Source organism: Rattus rattus, chromosome 8, assembly GCF_011064425.1.
Source record: "Rattus rattus isolate New Zealand chromosome 8, Rrattus_CSIRO_v1, whole genome shotgun sequence".
In the NCBI taxonomy this organism is placed as follows: Eukaryota; Metazoa; Chordata; class Mammalia; order Rodentia; family Muridae; genus Rattus; species Rattus rattus.
Genome location: NC_046161.1, coordinates 100,363,774 through 100,389,204, shown reverse-complemented (window position 1 = coordinate 100,389,204; position 25,431 = coordinate 100,363,774). Strand labels below are relative to the sequence as shown.

At 56.4% G+C, this 25,431-nt stretch overlaps 1 protein-coding gene across 1 annotated transcript; it reads right to left on the bottom strand.

Moving 5' to 3' along the window:
* Positions 1-562: 562 nt before the first annotated feature.
* Positions 563-20,483, bottom strand: Plxnb1 (plexin B1). Its single transcript, XM_032910704.1, has 36 exons — positions 19,301-20,483; positions 18,258-18,440; positions 17,795-17,923; positions 17,570-17,670; positions 17,159-17,291; positions 16,749-16,905; positions 16,363-16,471; positions 16,152-16,260; positions 15,067-15,741; positions 14,769-14,891; positions 14,466-14,588; positions 14,067-14,160; positions 13,809-13,981; positions 13,515-13,666; positions 12,219-12,324; positions 11,906-12,042; positions 11,482-11,658; positions 11,158-11,293; positions 10,723-10,965; positions 9,875-10,051; positions 9,651-9,799; positions 8,980-9,080; positions 8,668-8,885; positions 8,382-8,560; positions 8,040-8,106; positions 7,718-7,864; positions 6,958-7,126; positions 6,668-6,771; positions 6,509-6,593; positions 6,093-6,265; positions 5,784-5,944; positions 5,552-5,699; positions 4,891-4,955; positions 4,718-4,793; positions 3,827-3,901; positions 563-2,683 (listed from the first exon to the last, which is right to left on the bottom strand). The coding sequence occupies exons 1-36, from the start codon at positions 20,405-20,407 to the stop codon at positions 2,579-2,581; spliced, it is 6,366 nt and encodes a 2,121-aa protein (XP_032766595.1). The 5' UTR covers positions 20,408-20,483; the 3' UTR covers positions 563-2,578.
* Positions 20,484-25,431: the final 4,948 nt, after the last annotated feature.

The following is a 25,431-nucleotide window of genomic DNA, read 5'->3' as shown; positions in this document are numbered from 1 at the left end:
GGTCCCTTGGAAGAGCAGGTCTTGCGGCCTTTGCTTTTGAGTCAGGTTCTCTGAAAAGAGATGAAGTCATGAGCCTGTGTTTTCATGACCTGGGTGGTTTGGACGTGGGCTTTCTAGGAGCCTGACAAGGCAGACCTCTGCTGGGCCCTAGCGTAGTCCAGACCGTCTGGGCATCAGTCAGCATGCTCCTCGGGTGCCCATTCCCAGGGTCCCAAGTGACTTCCAAAGTGACCTCAGAGCTAATCAGCACAGACCCAGCCGTGACAGCCACAGGTAACCTTCTTCTGATAAAAAGGATACTGGGTGTGGTGAGGAGCACCATTAGTTCCAGCGCTCAGGAGACAGAGCGCAGTGAGTTCAAGGCCAGGTGGTCTACACAGCAAGTTCCAGGTCAGCGAGGGAGAAATAGTGAATCCCCGTCTCCTAAAGAATTTAAAACTATATTTCTCATCATCCAGACCATCAGGGCAATCATCACCACACGCTAACACGTTCTGTGGCAGACAATGAGGGCATCCCCTTGCAAACCGGGCGAGAAAAGAGGGAGAGACTGATCAAACCGTATCATAAACATTCTATATTGAAACTCGCCAGGCCCCTGATGAGCTACCGCCAAGTCCTGTTGGCACTGGTCCTGCCGTTCCTGGCCATGGCGATCGAGTGAAGACTTAGCTTCCTGTCTTACATGGTAACGTTTTTATTTTCATGACATCTTCTATCACAATGTTCTGTGAGGTGAGACATGAGTGACTCAGAGCACGTTCTCTACTCGCCCATCCCATGAGCACACGCCCAAGCACGCAGGAAGCCTCACCTCCTCACAGGACTCCAAGACTGCAGAAGCCCAAGCCTAGAGCAGAGGTGTGTCTGTCACAGTCCCTGCCATGTTGACTTAAGGTGCCTCCCTCCCTGTACCTGTCTGAAGTCTAGCCAAGACCACATTCCCCCTGTCAGCCCTGTTCTCTAAGGCTGTCAACACCATAGTTGGTCAGAGCAGCCATTGGGAGAGCCAAAAACATTCTGAGTGAGGATAAAATCTGAACTAGGACAACTATCATTAGTACTAAAGTTCACATGCTCCCAAATGAGGGCCTCGCTGCTGACCGTCCGTGATTGTGGTTCCCCACATCTGGCAGGCATGGGCAAGACAGGATCTGACAGAAATAGCAGCTGTGATTACCCCTGGCATAAAAACCAACATCTTGGCTCCTGCTATCTTGAAGACAAAGATTCTAAAAGACAGCAAGAAAGGACTCTTGGAAGTGTATCAGCCTATCTCTTCAAACCCTCAGGGAAGCCAGGGTACTGGCTATATACACGAGCCAAGGGGGAGCTCTCTGAGGATACCTGACCCTTGCCTGGGGAAACCAACAGCATTCTCAACCTCCAGCTCCTCTCACCCAGCAGCCAAGGGCACTACGGAACCATGGTCTTGAAGCTCACCTACAGCTTCAAATAGGAAAATACCACAAGGTGGCCACTACACAGGCAGGTGGAATGGCTCTGAGCCCCTGCCATAGGTTCCTCAACGTGGACAGCAATATGGAAACTGGAATCCAGAAACAGGGTGAGTCATGGACCCTTGAGAACCATGCTCCTGGAGTCACCTTTAATAACACCATGCTTCCTCAATTCCTTTCAAAATTCATGGAACATGAATGGAGAAGTTACCACAACCTACAAGCAAGGTGGACCTCTTAAAGATGGAGGACAGAACCCCACATCAGGCCCCAACTCTCCCTGAGCCATATTGTGCTTCAAGTTCTCCTTTCTGGGAAGTGTTGCTTCTGGCAGGCCCTTCCTAGGAGCCGGAGAGAGCTTGTAAGCTCTCACTGTGGCCTTTCATGGGGGTCAGGAGACCCTTCAGAGCGTGAGGCCATGTCCCCCAACAGCTGCCAGTTATATCTTAGCAGAGGGGCTGGTAAATCTGCACCATGTGCTATCCTTTAATGAAGAGCTGTGTCATCACTGGGTCACTGCTCTCCCCAAGGCTCCCCTGAAGCAGTTGTCCCTCCCCATCAGCCACCTGGAAGACAGTGTGGTCCTGAGGCGCCAATCCTGCTGAGGCAGCAACAGCCTAGAAAGGCATTTTTCTCTCTCTCAGGCCTTGGAATTGGCAACAGCGAACAAGGACAGAGGAAGCTAAACTCGAGGTCAAGGAAGATGGATGAAGAGGACAGGAAGTGGGCGGGTTCTCTTCCTTCCTCTGTGATTCCCAATGGGACATAGGTCAGTGCTCAAGAACAGTACAGTCCCCAGGGGCCTGGAGGGCCTACTAGACATTCTCTGGAAACCTTAAGTCCCCAGCTCCCTGCAGGCTGGCGTCACCCAGGAAGTGGTCAGAGTCACCAGGCTTTGGGTAGGCCTGGCACTACCCACTGAACCACTAGGTCCCAGGCCTGTAAGGCAGGTCCAATGGGGCTAAGGCTGTGAGCTGGTACCACAGGAGACGGGAGCCACCTTTCATTAACCTCTGCTTGTCAGTCACTACAGGCATCTACGAAGGTGGCCTCTCCCTTGAGATTCCAGGGCTGCCCAGGAGGAGCTGAGACAATAGCAGGCCAAGGCTCCCTGGTTCCTATAGATCCGTGACCTTGTTTTCCACAGCAGCGGCGATCTGCTGGAGACGGTACCCCAGCTGCATCTTCTGGGCGGTGCCATCCTCCTCCAGGGCAGTGATGATCTGAAAGGCAGGACCAACAGAATCAGGGAGACTTCTCTGGACTCCACGGTTACCATAGGTAGACTTCAGCAGGCCTAGTAAGGGGCATTTTTGGGGGGTGGGGTAGGCAATGGAAACCCAGTGACTCACAGACGTACTGGCGAGGGTTGTTTTTCTAGGGTGTTTGAGGCATGGTCTCAGCGGAGCCTTAAACACAAACTTCCTGCCTCTCCAGTGTTGCTACAGCGGAGCACCCCCACATGCAGATGCTCAAGGACAGGCGTCAGGAGTGACATGTGCCACTCACCTAAATTTCTTTCCTTGCCACGCTCATTTTGTATAGAAGCCAGCCCCACACACCCACTGGCCTTCTCACAAGGTCTGTCATACACAGCCTCACTGCCCTTCCTGCCAGCTAATGGCATTTCATGATTCTCTGTGCCAAGACCAAGAGGACAGATATGGCTTGGGAGAGAGGTATTGAGGTTAAAAACCAACCAAAGCAGCACCAATGAGTTTGGCTCGAAAGACCAGCAGCAGGCAGAGCTTAGGAGAGCAGCTGCCGTTCCTGGGCTCTAAGAGGGGGCTGCATCACCGCTGCCCGCCTGTGCTGGGGCTGATATCACAGCGAGTGAGGCTGCGGGTCCTTTGGTTGTTACCAGACCACTCGGCTGAGAGCACAACACAGGTCTCTGTGTTCTCAACACCAGGCACATCGCTGGGCTACACAAATGAGGTAATTCTATAGGCACTCATAGACTGGTTAACAGTGACTGACATACACGCATTTAGGACATCAAGGCTGATCAAGAGAGGCCCCAGAAAGACCCTTCCTGGTTCTGCTGTCCCCTCATCTACCCTCGTCGTGTGCTTGACACCTCACCCCTATGGTTTATGGACGTGCAGTCTGGTCTGTACCCACAGGGCAAGGCCAAACTTGGGATTGAGGATATAGGCGGTCTTCTGGCACATCCCACATGCTGTCTCTAGATCCTCCCAACCACCACCACATGCCTGGGAGCCCCACTGCAGAAACAGGATGGGGAATTGTGGGCACAGGGAGAGCAGAGACAATGTCACTAAGTGAGCCCGTGGGACCTCACTCAACCTCCCAGGAGCCCACTGAGCTCAAGGTTAGCCCTGCAGTGGGCCGGCTGTGCTCACCTGATCATAGTACTTGTTGATATACTTGTAGAGTTCGTGCAGAGCTACTCGAGCACCAAGGTCGGCAGAGCAGTTCTAGGAAGAGGGCAGAACGAAGAGGCTGTTGTGGGGAAGAGGCTCAGGACCCCAGAGGAGGAGGAGGTCAGAGACATGGACCTGAGAAAGCACAGCCCTGCAGTGGGCACAGAGCCCAAGGCAAAGCACAGTGACAGCTCGGACATGACAGGGCCAAACCTCCCTGGTAGGAAGGAACTCCAGGACTAGCTTCAGCAGGGCTGCAGTCTCCACTGGGGCCCTGCCTGCCTCTCCCAGTCAAAGCCAGAAATCCCTCCCACTTATTCCAAGCGACTACAGGCTGTGGGACTAGGAACTGGCTGGGAACTCGGCACAATTTTGCTCTGATCTTACTCAAATGTTTCCCAAGACCAGTCCAAGGCCTTCTGTGAGGACACTGGACCCGCAGCCTCCTTGTCTAGAGACTAATGATGCAGCCGAAATAACTCATGGAACTCTTAGGGGGACCGAATGCAAAAGCACACTCCAAGAAGGGCTTGACACAGTGTCCCCCAAAAGTATAGCTGTGTTGGTATGGGTGTCCTCACAGTAAAGGGACAGTTCTCGTGTGGGTGCGGAGGATGAAGCGTGGTCCAGAACGGTGGGTAGCATGGGCTGATAAAAGGCTTAGAGCTGACTCGCATCCACTCTGCAGACCCCCAGGCTGCACGCAGACAAGCGCCTGGTAGACCTGATTAGGTGATCAAACGAAACCCCTGCTCACTCTGATGACATGACAGGGCTGGCCTTTTACAGGAACACTGGAATACTCTGCCTGTATGATGACAGGGGGTGACAAGGACCTCCACAAATGGTAGTATGAAGGGGAGGCCTTACCCGGGACAGCTCTGCCAAGACTGAGTTCATCTCTTGGTCACTGGCTGGGACAGTCTGTCGGATGTCTGCATAGTACCTGCCAAAAGGCCCGGATGGCAGAGGATAAATACCCAGGGCCCACCCAGGCCCTCGGCCGCACACCTGCCTCTCCAGACCCACTCCCTCCTCGGTACCTTTCCACCATCTGTTTGTAACGGGGAATATCTCGAGCATACAGAAGCTTGTTGATGGGAGAATCCTGGATACCAGCAGCAGGACAGGAGAGAAGGAAGGCTCAAAGTTCAGTAAGGCCATCAGCTCCTGGGGCTCCCAACACCATCAGTTTTATAACAAAACGACCCACACCACAGAAACCTCCTGGTCCCCAGCAAACCAGGACAGTTGGTCACACTAGCCCACTTTCTTGTTTTTTTTTTTCTTTTTTCTTTTTTTCGGAGCTGGGGACCGAACCCAGGGCCTTGCGCTTGCTAGGCAAGTGCTCTACCACTGAGCTAAATCCCCAACCCCTTTCTTGTTTTTCTTACATGTTACTTTTGTGTTTGTATGTGTGCATACATGTGTGGCGCTCAGACAGGAGATGGCTCTCTCCTTTCAGCACATGGGTCCCAGGGACTGAACTCGGGTCATCAGTGTTGGCAGCAGGGGCACCCCCTCCACTCTGTTCACCCTGAGACTGACCATGACCACTTTCTGGGGAGCCCCTGGGATGAGGCCTGGCGTGGGAATGCCTTAAGTCAGAGGCTGTCTCCAGACCATCTTCTCCCTGGCACTTTATAGCCACCAGCTACCTAGGTGGCCCCACTGTCCCTGTCGGATCCCTCCCAGCCTGCTCACCCGGCCCAGCTTGTGGTCGGCCAGGGTGCAGGCATCCATGAAGGTCTGTGCGATGACCAGCAGCACCGCGTCCATGTTATCCGAAGTCTGCACATCGAACACAAACTGTGGGTTCTTGATGATGTTGATCCAGAACCTCAGCGGCAGGCTGCAAATTGGGGGAACGGAGCCGGTAACTATGCCGTGGAGGCGGAGGTCCCCACGTGTGTCGTGAGCCCTGTTGCTCCCATACCTGTTGGTCTTCCAGATGTGGATGGTGTCCTGATCAGAGATGCCATGCTGCTGGGCTTGTTCATCCAGCAGGTCGAAGAAGTACTTCACAGCCAGAGGCACGGGGCGGCTGGTGCTGAGGATCACCTGGAACAGGTCATCCACAAACTTCTGCAGTGTGCCCTGAGGGAGGGGAAGGAGCAGAGAGCCCAGTTAGACAGATCCTAGCACTCCTCAGGGAAGCCGCACACCACCCCCATGTCCCACGAGTAGCCATCCTTCGTAACCACCCAGACCCCATCGTCCCATCGCCCATCTCTCCCAGTTCGACCTTCATGGATAGCAGGCGTGTCAGGTAGATCTCAGGGATAGCCTTGGCTCGCTCTCGCTCCCCACCCCGAAGGCTGCCCCTCCTCGGCCTGGGAGGCTCTGGTTCATCACTGGGCTTTACCAGGTGCCAGGGCCGGATGCCCCCCTCATCTACATCCTCCAGCATCGGAGTCCCTGTACCAAGATGTACGAGCTTGGTGCCCCTCCCATGGTGCCATCTGCTCCTGGAAACCCAAGCCCAGATAACTCCCCCAGGAGTGAGGGTACCTGGCTGAGGCTCCTCTGAGAAGAGAAAGAGATACTAGCCCCACCTCAGTCCAAAGGACTTCCCTGCTCCCCAGGACTGGGCAATACAAATGCAGGAAATTACAATGAGGAAGAGGAGGAGGGAGGGGGGAGGAAGGAAGAGGTACTCACGTTCTCCAGGGACATAATCCTGGTTTTCCCTAAGAATATGCTTGGTGAGGCAGGGGACAAGGGCCACCGTTGCTCCATCTGGGACCTGCTAACCACAGCTGGTGACCCTCCAGTCAGCCTCCGCCTACCCTACCCACCTCCAGTGCCCATCCTTCCCACCTTGTAATGCTGCAGTGTGTTCAGACGCCTCCACAGACCCTCAAGTTCAGAAGTGACATCCTCGTCAGAAAGGATAAGGTGCCCAGCCACTCCAGACCGCCATTCTGTAAGAACGAGAGGACTCGGTCAGGGCTTCCAGGACCTCTTACTGCAATGAGGCCCATCTCCTCTGACGTGGAGACATGGCCCCTTCACCTGGGGGTAGCCTTGCTCTTGGAGGACCAATCTAGAGCCAGCCCAGGCCCAACACCATCTCAGAGTCCTCAAACTACCCTGCTCCTGGCCCTCACCAACATCCAAGGTGCGAGAGTCGGGCCGCTGGGCGAGAGGCACCCCCTTATAAAGCTGGTCTAGCATCTTCTCCTTGGCCTGGGAGATGGTGTCACAGTCCAGGACTTTCACTGGCACACTCTGGGCTTCTCCTGCTCCGGGCCCCACAGCCAGGAGAGCATTCAAGGTCTACGTAAGAAATGTGAGAGACTTCAGGACTGGTTCCACGTGTTGGATGACGAAGACACAGGTCAAGAGCAGGGACAGCCATGAAGAAACCACAGCCCGAGCCCACCCTAGTACTAAGCAGTCCTTGGCTCTCTTCACCTGTCTGCCTTCACCTGATGCCAATGCTCATGTGGTGAATGGGAGAACCCGCAGGAGAGCACCCAACCCTCTCATGCCTGAAGGAAGTCTGTGTAAGCCGGGACTCCCCACACAACATGAAGGGGACGGCTGGGTCCTCCCTGTGTGCAACAGAGGGAGCCACAGGCAGGTCTGCAGAGCGGCCACTGCCTCAGGGGACCAGGCCGCATCCCTGGTGAAATGGCAAGAAAGATACTCTGGCACAGCACAGATCTGTGGTTCCATCCGGAGCTGGGGAGCCTCTGAGATCGCCAATTCTCAATCCTACACAGTGAGGGCTGTCGCCCAGTGGGAGGCCATGAGTTCCTACCACCATTAAATGGATAAACAGCCTCTCTCCGGCAGGGAGTCAGAAGTCTATATCCAGGTTCAGACCACAAGCTGGGATAGACTGATGGAGCAGAGCACCCTTACCAGGGGACGGTACTCCACGTCCTCTCTGAGCAGGCGGTTGTCATTCAGAGTGTATTTGGCTTTGCCAGTCACACTGTCCACAGGACCCTTGTCCACTTGATGTTTAATCCCTCTGAAGAGCATGTACAGGGGCTCTCCTACAGAGTCCTGGGAAAGTGTGGGCAGTCAGGGCCTCTGGCAGGAGGCAAAAGTACCTGGGGCATGTTTTGTTGGGTGAGGTCTCTGCACTGGCACGAATGGCCAAGATAAATGAAGTGCTGGAGGCTTCGTGCTCTAAAGGGCCCCACCCTCCCTAACCAGGAGCTGTTGGCCCCTCCCTCACCCTCACGAACGTGTAGAGGCAGATGGACATCCAGTTGGTGAGCAGCTTTTCCACCACAGTCTCTGTCCTGAGATGGCAGGAAGGGAAGGCACAGACTATAGGGCTCCATTCTCCAGACTCCAAACCCAAGCCCCTGCTCTACTCCTGGCCCATGCTGTCTCTCACCTCCCCCCTCACCCTGCTCTACTCCTGGCCCGAGCTGTCCCACCCTAACCCCCTGCTCTACTCCTGGCCCCGACTGTCCCACCCTAAACCCCTGCCCTACTCCTGGCCCTGGCTGTCCCACCCCTAACCCCTGCCTCTACTCCTGGCCCTGGCTGTCCCACCCTAACGGCCACTGACCTGCGCAGCATCAGCTTGGGGTTCTTGGCTACACACTGGGCTACCAGGTCACTGAGCAGAGTACGGAGGATGTCCGTGAAGTACTCAAGCTTCCCGTGAAGAGCAACAGTGAGCAGAGATGCCACGTAGGCACGGTCCCGAGCAGAGAAGGTACGCTGACTCTCCAGTGTGTGGATGAACTAAGGCCAGGGAGAGCGTGAGAGTGGGGGAAGGTTCAGAAACAGACAGGGAGACTAGGCCAGCTGACAGGAACAAGAGGGATGGGGCAGCCAGGCTGGGAGCGCACCTTGGTAAGGAAGAGCTTGCTGTTCAGCAGGTTGGAGAGCTGCCCCAGGCCCTGTTCCACAGTGGGTCGCCTGCTGTCAGGCACACCGAGGTCCCTGTGCAAGGGTGACTCCTGGTGCCCAGGGAAGAAGACCCTCTCAGCATACACTTTGTAGTCAAGGAAGGGGATGCCGCTGCCAAGGAGGTCACTGGTGAGATCAGTCATCTCCGTCATGAGGTCTGTTGAGCAGAAGAGTGTCCATGGATCCCACGTGACCGGAGCAGCTGCAGGCTGCAGGCAGAGCCCCAGGCTACCCCCATCCAGGAGCCGCACCTGTGAACTCCTTCTTACAGCGGTCCCGCACGCTGCTCTCCAGATTCTCCAGCTGGATCTGCACCTTCTTATAGTCCCTCAGGGCCTGCTTGCTCTTCCTCCTACCAAGGCAGAAGGGAACGGTCAGCAGGCCAAAGCCCTTTCTAGGCTCAACTTGGTTCAGGCCTGCCTAACTCTACTCCAGGCCAATCCCAACCTGGCCTGACCATGCCCAAGTCAGCCTGACCCAGAACAATCCATCCTGTCTCGTTCCCGTCAAACCACATCTATCCATCACTCAGCCTGAGGGTCAGCAAACCCGGGTGATGTTGTATAGGGTCCACAAACTATTTTTAAAAGCACAGGGTTGTCAGAACTCAGCTATACTCGATGGCCCAAGGGCTGAACTGAGTATTGCTGGAGACCACCAGGCCTGTTGCAACCATTTCCAGAGGTCCGATCCCTGATGTAAAATATTTGCTGAGTGGGGCTGGAGAGATGACTTAGTGGCTTCTGCTCTCAATTATCAGCATCCACATGACAGTTCACAACTGTCAGTTTCTGGGGATTTGGCATCCTCACACACAAGTATATGCAGGCAAACACCAGTGCACATAAGATAAAAATAAATCTTAATAGATCTACACACACACCCTTTGCAGAGCCCTGCTCTCAGCTCTGGCCATCCCTACCTGTAGATGAGGACAATGACGATGACCCCCAGAGCCAGGAGAGACGCGCCCACTCCCAAGCCCACTTGGGCTGCCACAGGAAAAGCCACAGGGCTCTCGCCATCGTACTGCACGTGACCCAGGGAGAAGCGCAGGTTCCCCATCTGTACCTGTGTGGGAAGCTACCCGTGAGCCAGGGCCCCAGATATCATGGTGCCAGCCTGGCCCAGGCCCTGCCCGCTGACCGTGAACTCCGGCAGAGCGTCGGGGGCCTCTCGGAGGGCATGGTGATGTGGCAGGGGCTGCTCCACAGGGGGCTCGCAGTACAGGTGGTGCCGGGTCAGTGTCTTCACCACGCAGGGGCCATCTCCGATCATGGCCACCACCTCTTCCTTAGACATGGCAAGGTCCAGATTCTCCCCCTGGAACATCGGGTCACTGGTTTGTTTCTTGGAACACTTGTCACCTCAGCCTCTGTCCCCAAACGTGAGAGGGATGGCCCTGAGACCATCTGTTAGCCGTGATTCCCCTGCAGGTGGACCCCATGGTCAGAGGTGTCCTTGAAACTGCTCACCGTAACTCCTTTGTGCTCGTGTACCTTTCTTCTCACAGCTGAAACGCTGGAGAACCTAAAAGAGTTCCCCACACCCTGGGCAGTTAACGGAGTTACCCTCAGCGAGGTGCTGTTGGATCAGCTGCCTGTGGCCTGTCCATGTGCCTACACACACACGAACTACTCACCATGCACATCATGAAAAAGGTCTCGTGTTACCCACGTAGGCCAGTTGCCAAATGAGGATCAGCCTGTTACCTAATGTGTACCACACTACCCACATGCCAAGCCATTTACTTAACCAAACTGATGCCTTAATGGAGCGCAAGGACCCAGGCCACCAGTCAGGGCCTGCTGGCTCCTAAGCTGTACCAACCATTTCATATTCTCCCAGCTTGTCCCTTCAACCCTGACCTCTCCTTGTCCCTTCAACCTTGACCTCTCCTTGTCCCTTCAACCCTGACCTCTCCTTGTCCCTTCAGCCCTGACCTCTCCAGCACACACATACTGTTCTCCTAGAGAAATCCCAAGGTGTATTACCTCCACAGAGAACACACTCCCTGGCTTGTGCCGGAATGGCGTGGTGGGATCCTCGGGGTTGAGGGAACGCAGGGTGGGATCAGCCTCATAGGAGAAGGGTGTGGGGCTCAGTGTAGCAAAGTCAAAGACCATGTTGTCAAGGATAAACTCCACCTGGACCCAAGGGTCCTGGGGCGGGCCCGGGAGGGCAGGCGAGCGGCACATGATGAGGTGGGAGGAGTTCACGAGACATGGCTCCTCGATCTGTAGAGGAGACGAGAGGAGGTCAACTGAGGCACCTCGTGAGACGTGAGGCTGAGCAAAGCTGGGAAGCATCTCCTTTGGTACCAACTACGCATGGCCGTCCTTGGGTGAGGGGAGAGGTAGCCAGCCTGGTGCGAGCAGAGAGGCTCATGGGTATGCGATTTGATCGACAATGGCTCCGGGCCCACATACTTTCTCAGGGACCACGTGGTGCTTCTGCCCAAGCCCCTGGCCATGCTGTGGTACTCTTGGGATCACAGTCACTCGGATTCTTGGCATCTGTACCACATCCAGATTCTGGCCTCGGACCCATATCTCTCGTCCTCCACTGAAACACAGCCCAGGAGTCATGTGTGATTTGCACAGCCCAGACCCAGCCAGCTCAGCTGCAACCCCAAATTTCACTCATGACCCATTCGGTCAACAGTAAGGTGGTCACAGTCCCCATTCCTAGCACCCCACCTCCCCTATGATGAGAACTACGAAGACCTCCCAGACATGCTTTCAGCCCCACACCTGAAGAAGCTCTTGGCGGGGCCCACAGAGGTGATGTTGGGGTCTGCTGTGTACTTGAATTGGCTGTGCTGAGGCCTCCGTTCAGTGGCTCCGAACAAGACCGTCACTGGGAGTTCGGCAGGCACAGGGTATGGGCTGGTCTCACAGTGTAGCTGCTCAGACTGCTGCTCCAGGAGCCTGGGTGGAGGGTAGAAGATAGGCCAGATCCAGGAGCTAGGCGCCCGCTCGAATCTGGCTCACTTAGGTTCCTCGCCCACCACAGTCCCCGTTGTGTAGCTCCAGAAACTGGACTTCTACCACAGCCCTGGTTTCTGGCTAACACTTTCTTGTGGGGCAGATTAACCCATTCCACACTGACCGTTCCCAGCACCCCATCTCCACCCTGGCGTGTGTGGATTTTGTAGAACAAGAAATCAGCCCTTACAAGTGGCAAGGCTGGTCTCCAACCACCACACGGATGTCCTCTAGCCGTCCAGTCAGGAGCTTAGAACCATGCAGGGTGAGGTGGGTACCTCCGGCTCTAGGGCCATGGACTGGGAAGATGGAGAGTACTTTTGGATCCTACGAGGGAAAAGGTGGGGAAAGACAGACAAAATCAGGATGACAGAAGCCAGGGCATCTCAGACAAACAAGGGAGCCCTAGGATGGGGAGCCTTAGGAAGGCGACACCAAGTAGCCTGAGTCGTCCACAGAGGGCGAGGCCTGCTGGCAGCTGGAGTGATCTAGCATTCAGGTACCTGATAAGCAAAGCTGAACTCTGAGACACCGTGTCCTCTTCCAGGTACCTCCACTGCCACTGCGCCTGTCACCTCCTCCCCGCTGCTTCCAGTGATGCACACAAGACTGTGGGCACAAGACAGGCAAGTGAGGGAACGCCAGGCTGCACGGATGTCCTTGCAAATGACCTGGCAGAACCTCTCCCCACCACACTGCCAGGTGTTCTGCCGTCCCCATCCCCGTAAGATGTGTCAGCACCCCCTCTCACTTCGAAAGGAACCCATTATGGCACACCAGCAAGCCATGGCATCCGAGAAGCCACACTCCTGGTTCAGTCATTCAGGCACACCCTCCAACAAGGAGTGTATTTCCCTGCTGTGACACAGGTTTACAAAGGAGACCTGGAGAGCTGATTTGTGGTCAAGCAGAGGAGCGAGTGAGAGGGCCACACCAGCCACCCCAAGTCTCCCCTACCACGGTATGGTCAGCGCCCACTTGCAAAGTGATGGGAACTTAATCTGATCCTAAACAGAAAATTCCTAAAAAGCCTCTAGTCAGAAGGGAGGCAGATGTGAGCAGATGAAGAAAATGCTGGTTCTCAGCCAGAAAACAGAAGCCTGGGGCACATGAACTCCCAGAATGTTAAGTCTACAGTGGTTAACATTGTCACGGTCATACAAATACCAGCAGGCAGAGCGAGTGGTGAACTAGCGGGAGGGGCTCCAGCCGTTATACATTTTACACTTCATAAATCACTTCCTGAATCACCTAAGTCTGACGGCTCTAGAATTATAACAGTGTAGAGGGTCTGGAAGTTCTCAGTTACCCCTGAAGGAAGAGCGAATGCTCCCATGAAATACCCCTCGTTTAAGATATGAATTACGGGGCTCTGCAACAGCTCTCCTGAGGGTACACTGCGGGGTTACCCTGACACTGTGCCGGTGTGGGTCCTGCTGGTTATGAGCATCTCCTGGAGAATGTTCTCTATTCACCCGAGGCCCGCTGGAGAGCAGCCACCACAGCCTCTCCACTGAGAGAGCCCAGTCAGGGCAGGCCTTGGAGACGTAGTACATCCAAGAGCCCCCAGCCGGCTCCAGGCAGTGATTCTGCCCACGCTAACATGATCCCCAAGCAGCCCGGGTCAAGGCTCTGCAGGTATACACAGCAAGCCAGAGTTCCAGGCCACGCTAACCCAGCACTAAGGCACTGATGCCATAATCAAAGACAGAGAGAGGCAGGCAGACGCATGGAGGAAGGAGGTCCTCAATGGGAAGCCATGCAGCCAGTGCCCTCCCACGCTGGGCCAACCAGCTCACCTACTGGAGACGTCGTATTCGCCAACATCGACCGCACAGGGCACTCCTGCTACTCTGACCGTGCCCAGGACGTCCTGGACATGCTGGCCCAGGTTGGAGCCCCTGATGGTGACACGGGTGCCTCCGTCTATAGGTCCAGTCAGTGGCTCCACCTGTTCCAGGACAAGAACATTCACCTCACCTACCTGTCAGCCTCTGTGGTCTGAGGCAGCCCGGCCTCCCATCTTGAGTTCTGTGCACCCACAGCACAGACATCCTCCCTGTAAGAGTGGCAGTGATGGAGAGGGGACGTACCGAGTGAATGAGAGGTGCAGGGCACTGGGTGGCCACGGTCTCGGCTTCATTACAGGCTTCTCGGGCCACACAGCGCGGGTGCTCCCCCTCGCACCACACACAGTCGTACTGAGGCATGGCAGTTTGGCAGCGGCTGCAGTCCCCATGTCCCACAGAGCAGTCATACAACACCACTAGAGACAGCGGGACGAAATGTAACACGGAGCCTCGAGGGGCCCCGCTACCAGCAGCCTGCCCTGCGGTCCCTGGGTGGCCTACCATGTAGCCCATCGGCACTGTCCACACGCAGACCACCCGCCCAGCGCAGGAACAGCTCCACTTGGAGTTCTGGCTTCGAAGCTTCATAGCTGAACTGGAGAAAGAGGAGAGAAGTCAGAGCCTCGAGTCTGGGCCAGGCCTGGGGTGAGGCTCAGAGAAAAGACCAAATTGACCAGTTAGGGGAGCAGCATCTCAGGTCAGAGATGGAACTCGGGGATCCCAGGGTGAAAGGGCAGGAGACCAGCGATGGAACTAGAGAACAGAGCCCCCTGCCGAGCGGCAGGGACCCCACGAGGCCCAGCTGGGGTTCTTCCATCTACTGTCAAAGCTCGGCTTGCGACAAGTTCATGGCATCTGAGGCTAACAGCCGGCCTGTGCCCGCCCCTGCATGCTCCATACCTGGTGCTGCTGGCACCTGATGTGGCACCATGTGTCTGGAGGTGGCTCACACTGCACCTGAGCCTCCACGGCCACCTCGAGGCCCTCCAGCACCAGCACACACTCACTGCTCCTTGGGCCGTCCTGGGGGCAGAGGACATGTTCAGGTAGGCTGCAATACAGGCCCTGCCACGGTGCAGCCCAAGTCGGGAGAGAAAGCTGGGGCTGGCGATGGCTTCTTCCTGCTCTCTAAGACCTGAGCAGACTCTGTCGAGTAGCCAAGCAGCTTGAAGGGAAAGTTGTTAGCTGGATAGGCACACATACCTGGAAGAGCCACAGGTTCCTGCCTCGAAGCTGGACTTCCCGCTTCACGTGGACCGGTATCAGCAAGGAGCCTTGGACGTTCTCCACACAGGGGCAGGAGCTCACCCTCTGATTCACCTCTCCCTGCAGGCACCAAGGGCGAGGCATCTGTGGCTCCCACCCTGACCGCCTCAGTCCTCTGCCTTGCTTGGCTCCATGGGAACACTGTCCTCACCCTCCCAAAGGAGAATCCCAGGGTGAGCAAATGGCTGTGTCTTCCCCTCCCCTCCCGAGGCCTCCTTCCTGGGCTGGACCTCACCAGCTCCCAGAGCCCGGGGGTGTCGTACTGGTAGTCGAGGCTGGACAGGAGGATGAGGGGGGCAGGAGGGCCCTCGTGCTCTGCTGAGTCGCCATCACCTGAGAGGAGTGTGGAAGTGGAGAAGGCGGGCGTGTCACCCCCCATCCACTCCTCCGCCTCGAGCAGCTCGCCGCCTCCTTTGGTGAGCCAATCCAGAACTGGCTTCATGGAGCCAGTGGCCCCTGGGAAAATGGTGGCTGGAGCAGTGCCAGGGGGCTGATCCAGAGCTACCATGGAAGGCAGAGTCTCAGGGCCAGGCTCTGTGGGGGATACTGCAGCTGCATCTGAGGGGAATGGGTAGGAGGCCAAGAGGTCCTCAGGCGTGGTCAAGGGTCCCAGGTCAGCGGGGGCGGGGACAGTGGTTCCAGGTGTGGTAGGGGGCTCAGGAGGGAGGGGCTTCTCGTGGAGAGGTGACTCTGTGGAGGTAGGGGAGAGTATGGGGCCAGGGCCTGCCCATGGGCCCCAGAGGCTGAGCCGGGAGGGCTTGGCCCCGGGTAGGACATCTGAGGCTATGGAGGGAGCCCTAGGCTCTGCTGGGAAGGTGTTGGGAGTTGGAGTGGCTGTGGCTCTGGGGACTGTGGGTGGGAAAGGGGTGAGTACGTCCCTTGCAGGAGGGATTAGGGGGAGAAGTGGGCTCTGAAGGGGAAGGCCAAGACAGACAGGAGGGCCACTCAACAGGCAAGTGCAGGAGCAGGCAGGCAAGGGTATGTTAAGAGGGAGAAAGACCAAGGAAAAGAGAAACAAAAACATCCCGTTAATTCTCTAACGCAGAAACACAGAGGGCAGGCTGGGGGGTTGGGGGGTCTGTGCTGAGGTGGGGAACCAAGGCCACACCTCTTGCCTCTCAGCTTAAATGTCCTCCCAAAACAGATGGGATGGACAAGCAGCCATTCTCCAGTGAATTTGTCACACAAAGCAGCTGGGGTGCTCAGGACAGAGCTTCGTAGGAGGCTGGCAGGCACAGAGATCCCAGGCCAGTAGAAAACCCTCGCCCCTGGAACCCCGAGCTCCACCCTCAACGTGCCTCATCCTGGAGTCCCACTAACCTGTTGGCTTGCCACCATAGGCCCAGCGTCACACGAGGCTTTGTGCGTACACAGCTGCTGCCACACACACCAGTTACAGCCCCAGCGGCTGCTCACACAGGCCCGGCACCTGCATACAGTGCAGTCAGTCAGTCAGTCAGTCAGTCAGTCATGAAACAGAGACTGACAGAAGGGAGCCCAGAGCTGGGGACAGGTAAGTTAAGGAACTCACGGTGCAGACGGGAAAAACTCGGTAACTGCCATGCAGTCATAGAACGAGAGGGAGGTGTTGGCGATCACCACAGCACCAAACCTGAGCTCCACATTCACGGAGATATGGTCTGCAAAGTTGGGGAGAAAGCCAGAACTGAAGAGTGCAGAGGGCTGGGGATCCACATTGAATGAGGCTGGCACCCCAAATAGAGACAGGAAACTAGGGTCAGAGAACAAAATCCACAGGACACAGCACAAACACCGGGGTCCTGGAGCCAATCAGGGGACTCGGAGCACATCCAAGACTATTTCTGGAGTCATTTCTCATCCCAGTAAGACCTCTTAGAGCAAGATGGAAGCAGGGTGGGGCTCCCAGGTCCAGGGGTGGCCCCTTCTCTCACCCACCGGCTCCTCTCTGCAGCACTGGAGCCTCACTAGGGTCTGGGGAGGGACACATCACACCAGAACTGGTCAGTAGAGCAGGACTTTGTTGGTCCCCAAAGTAGCAGAAATATGACTCCTCTGGCCAGAGGGATGGCAGACCTGGCACCGACAGGAAAACCTACCGAGAGAGCCAAGGGCACACTTTGGCACGAGTGCGTGGTAGGCTAGGGACTCTCGTGTAAGGGCACTGGCATCCCTCACCAACGCCCGCTGGCCTTGATTGATAGCAGATTAGAGAAATTCAAGGCCCAAGAGAAATGGCTAATCAAGGACATGTGGCATTTGATGCAATGACACAAAAAATCCAAGGTCTCCATCCGTCCATCTCCACAGCTCTCCCCTCTGGGGCCCTGCCCACTCTGGTCACTCACCTCCCTCCTCTCTCCCCGACTAATGTTGGCAGGGCTCACAGCCACCACTCGAAGACAGCCTAGTTCCGACTGGAAGCTCCACAGCCACTGCTCTGGGCCCTGGGCCCTTGAGCACTCCGACCGGCGACTACACCTAAGAAGCAACAGCACCTAACTGTGACCCTCCGGCAGCCACCGAGAACTCACACAGCAGAGACACCTCCAGTCCTGAGGCCCTCCCTGGGCACAGCCCTCACTCGGAGTTGATAACAGTGCTCCTGCGTCTGCTATGGCGGACCAAAGCCCTGGGCAGGGGATAAGGAGCTGGGAGCTGGCTACCCACAGGCTAGAGGATGAGGGTCAATGGACAAGGTGAGGAGTCTTGTACGAGGCAGTTACAGAGGCACAAGCCCGGGTCGGGCTAACACTAACCTGCCCAGGAGTACACACCATCCACAATAAGGGTCCCTGTGAGCAAGGCAAGAGTCGCAGTCCAGGTGCTGAGCACAAGGGGCCACAGGAACTTTCACAAGCTGTGACGGCAAAGAGGACCTGGGGCTGGCAACCCGAGAACCAGTGCCCCACCCACACATGGGTCCCGGTTCCTGCCCAGAGACCCCTCCCAGCAGTCATTCCCTGGCCTTGTCCAGGACTTACTGTAGTCTGAGTTGCTACATACAGATGCTCAAAGGTACCATCAAAGGTAAGATCTCTGTTCACGGCAGACCCCGGCTGGATGCTCTGTTTAGAATATGGGGCAGCACTTCTCCCAGGGCCTAAGTAGACCTGAGATGAAAGACCACAAGGCCTGGCACCAAGCCCAAAGCCACAAACTCAAGACCTCCCTGCATTTAGAAAGAATTGTTTTCTGTGGTGGGGCAGTCTTTAATACTTGTATTCTGGAGGCAGAGACAGGCAAATTTCTGTGAGTTTGAGAAGAGCCTGGTCTAGTTGAATTCTAGGCAAGACAGGTTATTGGAACCAGCCTTGGGTAAGGTTTACGTGTACATGAGGAAAATCGCAGGTAAATTCCACCCAACCCTCAGAGGAGTGGAGCAGACAGCTGGGGTGGCATGTAGCGTGTCACACGTCCCAGCCTCAAAACTTCCTAAGGACATACCCTATGCAACTGTCCTTGACTGTCACCCAGGAAAGCAATAGTATGTCCATCCTCCATGGTGACTGCCACAGCAGTCAGCTGAACCCCTGGCAGCTCCAGAATTGGTGTGGCTTCCAAAGGGACGCAGCTGACCATGGGACTGGGTGTGTGGTCCGAGCCGCATGGAAAAGCATCCGGGGTGTCCTACAGGTAAGAAAAAGGCATCTCTGAGACCCTGCCTGGATGATCCTCCAGGACAACAACCCCCAGACCCTGGTCTCTAACAGCAACAGTCCTGCCCCGGGCAGTGCATTCCTGTAGCCTGCTCCTTAGCCTTTGCTCAGCGCAATTCCACCCCGAGTTTCTCGTGGTTCCGTCTCCCGCCATCCCCCTTCTGGAAGCTAATTTCTCCAGTAGCTACACTTAATACTTTCTCCTGAGCCGTGCCCTGAAGGTCTCAGAGCCTGGCTCCTCATCCACCCCCAGTGCACTTGGCAGGCCTTCTGCACCTCACTGACTCAGTGAACAACTGTGTCTTCTCTATACCCTCCCTGGCTAGAGCCACGTCCCATCGTTAACTTTTTCTTTTGCTCTAATGCTCACATTCTACCCTTACCCTAGAGCCCCAAACAACCTCTTAGATGACTTTTAAGAAGTCACTTCTTTTTAGATTTATTTTATATATTTATTGTAGATTTATAGATTTACTTATTTTGTATATGAGTACACTGTCACTGTCCTCAGACACACCAGAAGAGGGCATCAGATCCCATTACAGATGGTTGTGAGCCACCATGTGGTTGCTGGGATTTGAACTCAGGACCTCTGGAAGAGCAGTCAGTGCTCTTAACCACTGGGTGCCCTTGAAACTACTTCATTAGCACCCTGCTCAAGCCCACGCCTGTACTGCTCCCTGCCAAGAGGCACAGCCATTGCGATAAGGTACTCCTCGTCTTCAGGCCTAAACGGAAGCACCTTGCACCTGTCATGAGACCTACTCCACCCACTCCCAGCTCCCCTCAGACTTTCTCGGTAAGTGCTTGGTGGCAAACGCCTAGACTCACCACTGGTAGCTGTGCACAGTCGGAAAGGACATCATAGGCAATGTCAGCCACCTTGGTCCCGTTCTCAGCACGGCCTTCCCGGGTGTAACAGGCATCTCGAGTATCATTAGCGAGCTGGTCTACCTCATCCAGGGGGAAGGCACAGAGCACAGAGGTTCCAGATGCCCCGGTAGATGCTGACAGGGGCCAATCCACAGTAGGAGGAGCCACTGAGGAGAAAGCTGCGAAGAGTATTTCCCCACGGGCCACCTCCTTGGATGTGGCTACGGCTGCAGCCTGGATAAGACCATAGCGGCCACCCTGGCAGGCCAAGGGCAATTCCACGTAAGAGTAGTAATGCTGGTCCTGAAGGCACACTCGGGACACGTAGGCACGGAAAGCTCGAGAAGGGGCCTTCAGGTCTCGCCTCAAGAACAGGAAGTATGCACTGGTCCCACGTACGAAGGCACTCACGAAGTGGTGGCTGTACTCAGAGAGGCGGCCCACTGCCAGCTTGGCTGTTTCTTCATAAGAGAAAGCAGCTTGGGGGTCCGGTGGTCGCAAGGCTCGGGTTGTAATGGGAGGAATTCCACCACCTACGCCCCTGCTGGTGTACCCCCGGCCCACAAACAGGAGGGGTTCCCCTGCTAATCCCTGGGCCACCAGCCCCACTGTGCTGACCGCAGGGTCATTTGCAGCCACATACTGGGTGTCCCCAGGTCGCTCTGGCCGTAGCAGCAATTGCCTGATCTGTCCCAGGCTCCGTAGCTCACAGATGCCCTGGTGTACGCTCCCACACACCACCAGAGCCTCTGGGCTCACCAGGAGCAGCTGGTTAGGGTTGTTAGTAGGCTGGGCTTGGGGACATTCATCAGGTATCACAGGTGGCAGGCAATCCCGGCTGTCATTCACAGGGCCCGTGGACACCACAGCTTCTAGCTGCAACCCAGGGCTCAACTGGAACAGGAAGTTGGTGGCCCCTACATAGAGGGTACCTGTGGTGGGGTCCCTCGCCAAGTGTTGTAGATGTGTGCCATTGGCAGTGAAAGCAGCTGGTACAGGGGACTGCAGGGTGAGGACACACCCGGCCCAGAACACCTGGAGAAGAACTGGGCCGAGGACAAACATGGTCACCTGGCAGAGAGAAGAGTTGGGCGAGATTCAAACAGCCAGCAAGGTACTCAGAAGCCACTGCTAAGGGACAGGACTGTAGCACTGAGGGTCAAGATGCTCCTCCTAACCTGGGATTCTCAGAGATTCCTAGTATTCACTAGGCCCAGAAGCCCAGGGTGATCCCAGATCTACAGTTACCGGGCAGACACAGGAGACCCCGCCCTTTGTCTGTAGACACTACTATGTTCTCAGGGGACCTGTACCTGTCCACACTCCACTAAGCTTCACATTCAGTCTTGTTTCCTTCTAAACCCTGCTCTGTGAGTCAAGTGAGGTGACAAGGCTCTCAGAGGAGGGAGAGGGCCCCCTCTCTGTGGGTGACGAATTCTTGGGTAGGATAAGAGAGTCTTATAGACCACCAACATGTCCTAACAAAGCAAGAATGAGGTGCAGGTGGGTGTGGTAGTGCACGCTTTTGTCCCCATCATTCGGGAAGCAGAGCCAAGCGTATCTCTGTGAGTTTGAGACCAGTCAGGTCTATACGGCACGTTCCAGGACCACCACATAGAGAGACCCCATCTCAAAACAGTAACAAAAGAAAGGAAGAAAAGTGTCGGATGGGGACCTTTCGAGCCAGGAATCCAGAGGACGAAAACCAGAGGACCAACAGGCCATACTGGGATGAGTGAAGGCTGAAGGACAGGGCCCCACCCTGGGGGATTCTGGGCTGAGGTGACAGTCACACTGTTCCCCGTTGGGGTGAAGTCTGGCTCACCTGGCAGGGCCGGCTGGATCAGCAGATAACGGCATGACCTGAGCAGGAGTCACCTAGCGGGGTGGGGGAAGCAGAGTATGAAACTGGGGGGGGCTGCAGGCATGTGGGAGCCCCGGACTCCCCTCCCCACTACCCAGTCTGCCTGTGGAGCCCGGCCCAGCTTGGCCCTCAGCCACCAAACACATTCCATAGAGGACGCCTCCTCAGAGCCCACACGGGGAGGGGGAGGGCAGCAGAGCCAGGCACCCGAGGGGCCTGGGAAAGGTCAACTAGAAAGGAGACCCATGGCCATCTGGGCCCAGTCAGGCCCCCAGCACCATGGTCCCTTCTCAGTGTTCTTCCCATTCTACCCTTACTCTGTTCTGCTCTGCTCTGTCAAGAACTGCAGCTGTATACCATTCACACAAGCCAGGGGCCACCCCCACCCAAATGGTACCAGCATAACAGGTAACACACACACACACACACACACACACACACACACACACACACACACACACACACACACACACGGATCTATGTATACCACCTACCCTGAATGCATATAACTGCACACAAACACAGGAGCACTTGTACATACAGATACACAATGATGCGTGTGGATAGGACCTATGCACCCAGCAGACGCATACGAACACAAACACGCCACCCAGGGCACATGCATCTACGTTCAGACACCACATAAAGAGTCATACAAAAACCCGCCCCCTACAGATGTTGCACAGACGCATCAGACCCACCCACCAGAGACAGACACATGCCACCCATCTTAGATTCCTGCACATACGGACTCATACACACTTCCCTGGTTCCAGTCCTAAGTCCTAGAAAGCTGTGGAAGGCAGGCCATCTCCTGGAATTTTCTTTCCTGCAGGTTGTAGAGCCTGAACCCAGAATGCAGTATGCCTGGTGGGGCGGGCATTCTGAGGAAGGGGTCATGCCTGGCTGTGCCCTTTAACCCGGGGTCCTTCCCTAGGACCTCTGCAGACTTTTGAGTGCCTGCTTTCGTACTCTGCAGGCCCTAGCTAAGGTCCCTAAAGCCCAGACCTAAGTAACTATGGCAACACTACCTTTCCCATACTCCAGTGGTCCTTAAGCAGGAACACAGAGTTTCGTTATGGGACAAAGTATTCCACAGTGAAAAACACTCTCGCCTCCTTGTGCCCAGGCCACATTGCCTGGGCCCTCCCACCACCTAGCTGCCAGCCTGTCTATGTGGAATATTCCCAGAGTTCCCTTCTTTGCCCCTGGATTGGCCCATACATCGGAAGCTGCGCACGGCTAGGCGCTCCTGGGGCTGCCCTATCATAAGCTGGGTTGGGCACAAGGCTAAGAGGAAGGTCCAGCAGCTTGGTGGGAGCAAGGACGCTGTGGTCACAGCCCAGTGGGAGAAGGGGGCCATGGCCACAGTCTGGCTGGGCACTGCTCCCAAAATAGCTTGGGGGTTTCCATTTTTAGTGTGCAGAGAACAGGGCAGCTCTATGGGAGTAGGAACAAGGCTGCCTCTGTTTGCCACCCAAGGGGGTGAGGGGGAAGAGGCTGCAGGGAAAGTCTTGAACCCAGCCAGAAGCCCAGGACTGTGGCAAAGCCAGGCTACTAAAAAGCCCCCCACCTTGTTTCCAAGGGGTGGATAGACCAAGTTTCTTCTTCTGGAAAAGCAGACACCATCTCTTGCTCTTTGCTACTGCCCAACTCTCCCACCACCTTGGGCCACAGATGGGCCTTGGGCACAGGGTCCCATAGTGAGACCAGCATTTGCTGTTTCATTAGCTTGTAAATATTTGCCTAGCGCCTACTGCATGCCAAAGTTTCTCAGCCCTCAAGGGGCAGTAACAAAGCCACTCCCCAAACTGAAGTTGAGGGGAACGTACAGAGAAATGTGAGGGCTCAGAAAAGCTCAGTGCACAGGTCAGAGGTTGACTCTCTATAAGAAACTACGTCAATAGGGCTACATACCAGGGGCAGGGAAGGGCAAAGGGGACTGACATTTTTCTCCTCCATGCTAGCACACAGATTTCACTGGACTTCAGTTACAGGCCACAGAGGCATCTCTAGTTCCTCCAGTCTATGAGGACCTCACTGGAATTTCTTTTAAACAACAGTGTAGTGCACATACTCAGGCTTTTGGGGTACCCTCAGGCTGGAGAGAGAAAGGTCAGGACCCTCTCCCCCACATCCTCCCCCACACATGCCCCTCGTTCCAGCCTAAACTGCAGGCTTGTTCTATTCCTCTCTGCCATCACAAGGGCTGTTCCCTCAGCCTGGAATGCCCACTCCCTCTTTCTCCCATTACCTCCCACGCCCTGCCATCACCTCCCTGGGGAGGCTTCCCAGGCCTCCCAAGCTCCTGAGGAGGTAGGCCTGTGTGGTAGATGAAATGGACCCGCCCAGCTGCCAGCCTTACCTATCTCTCCTGCTCTTCCTTGGGCTCTGAGCCTCAGATTTCCCATTGGTGGGAGGGCAGGAAGGACTGCTCTGACCAGTAAATGTAGTGGTGTGTACCTGGCCTGAGGTGGGCCCTAAGACCATTTACTTCAGTTCCATCCTCCCACTCTAGACAAGAGCCCTTTGAAGGGCTTTTAATTAGAAGGCCCCAGCAACCGGCAGACCCAACGTAGAGCAGGTGTTCCATACATGGTGAATGAGCCCCCATTCCACTGCCAAGGAGATCCAGTCAGGAGGGGTAACATGGAACTCACATGCCGCTTTCAAAGCCCCTTGGCTCCTCGAAAGGCAAGGAACTGGCCCAGTTTTATTAACGATCAGACTAGAGCTTATTTGGAGCCAAGCCTCACGTCCCTAACTTGCACTGCCAGTATCTCCTCCCTACTCCCCACATCTCAGGCTGCCCAGGCTCATCGCCAAAGTCTAACTAACTCTGCCTGTGCCCAGGCCTGCCCCACAGGCCTCTTCAGAGCCCACACTCCCCGAAACCCTTCCGCAGTGACCAAAAGTGGTTGCCTGACTTCTGCAAAGGGCAAGCACCACCTAACTCCCCTCCTGCGGGCTCACAAATTCAGCCCCTCCACATCTGCACTTGTCTTGCCTGGGAGTTGGGGAAAACTGGCCTTTCCCTTTCTGAGCCCTGCCACCCACACCCTCCATCCTCCCCCCGAACTCCCCCCACCGTCCCACTTAAAAGGAAGAGTTACTTTTTGACAGTGAAGTGGTGCGCACTGCACACCTGCTTTCTAGCTGTTGAGTAGGGTAGAAGGGAGCCATCATTTACCAGACACCCGCCATAAATTAAGGCGCTCATCAAGCATCGGCTGGGTGTGTGGGTACCGAGACAGAGTCCCAGTGTTAAGAGGCTCGAGGTCCTCCTTTGTCAGTCTCAGCCTGAAGGGTCTGTTATCCAATGGGGAAGCCTCCACTTCCCTACTTCGGCTCATCCTCAACCCTCCTCTCTCCACCGCGCCACGGGACAAAGACCCCACCAGTGGCCCTGGGAGGGCGGGGAAGGGGCCGGCCGGTCCCGACAGCGGCGGTGGCGGCAGCGAGGAGGGGGCGCGGAGGAGCAGCTCCACCTCCTCTGTCTCCCAATCGCGTTACAGGCGGTGCCGCCAGAGTTTGCCTTCGCGCGCGCGAGTGTGGTCCCAACTCTGTGGACCGAAGCCGCCCACCACTCCACTCCGGCTGCCCGTGCCCAGCGGGATCCAGGCCTCGGGCCGTTCCACCTGGGTGCGCGCGGCTCTCGCCTCGGCCCCGCCTTCCCTACCCAAGTCCCGCAACTCACCGCCCGACCCTCTTGCGGGATGCGCGCGGCGAGGCGTCCGCCCGCAGCTCCGGGCTAGCTCAGATCTGCGCGCGGCGGCCTTCCCTCCCCTCGGAGGTGGGTCTGGCGGAGCCGCAGCTGTTACCCGGAGACCGAGGGGCGGAAAAAACTGCGCCCGCCGCCCGCCCCTCCCGCCGCGGCGCTGCCTCCGCTGGGAACAAAGGAGACAAAGCCGCGTCGGCCGGCCCGGGCTCCGCTCCTTCCACCCCCCCCTCCGCCCGTCGGGCCGCCCTCCCCCCGCGCGCCGCCCGGACCAGGCCGGAAGCAGCCGGGAGAACGGAGTACGCGGCCCCAGCCACCCGGGACCCCGCATTCCGGTCCCGCGGGATCCGAGTTTGTGAAGGGCCTGGGGGGAGTTGATCAACCCCTCTCATTAAATGGGGGCTGCTGCACCGGGGCGGTAGCCATGGCAACGCAGACGTGTAGGGTGAGGAGCCCAGTGGGGAGCGTGGGCGGTCCGCCCCGCCCAACCGGGCCTCACCTGCGCGC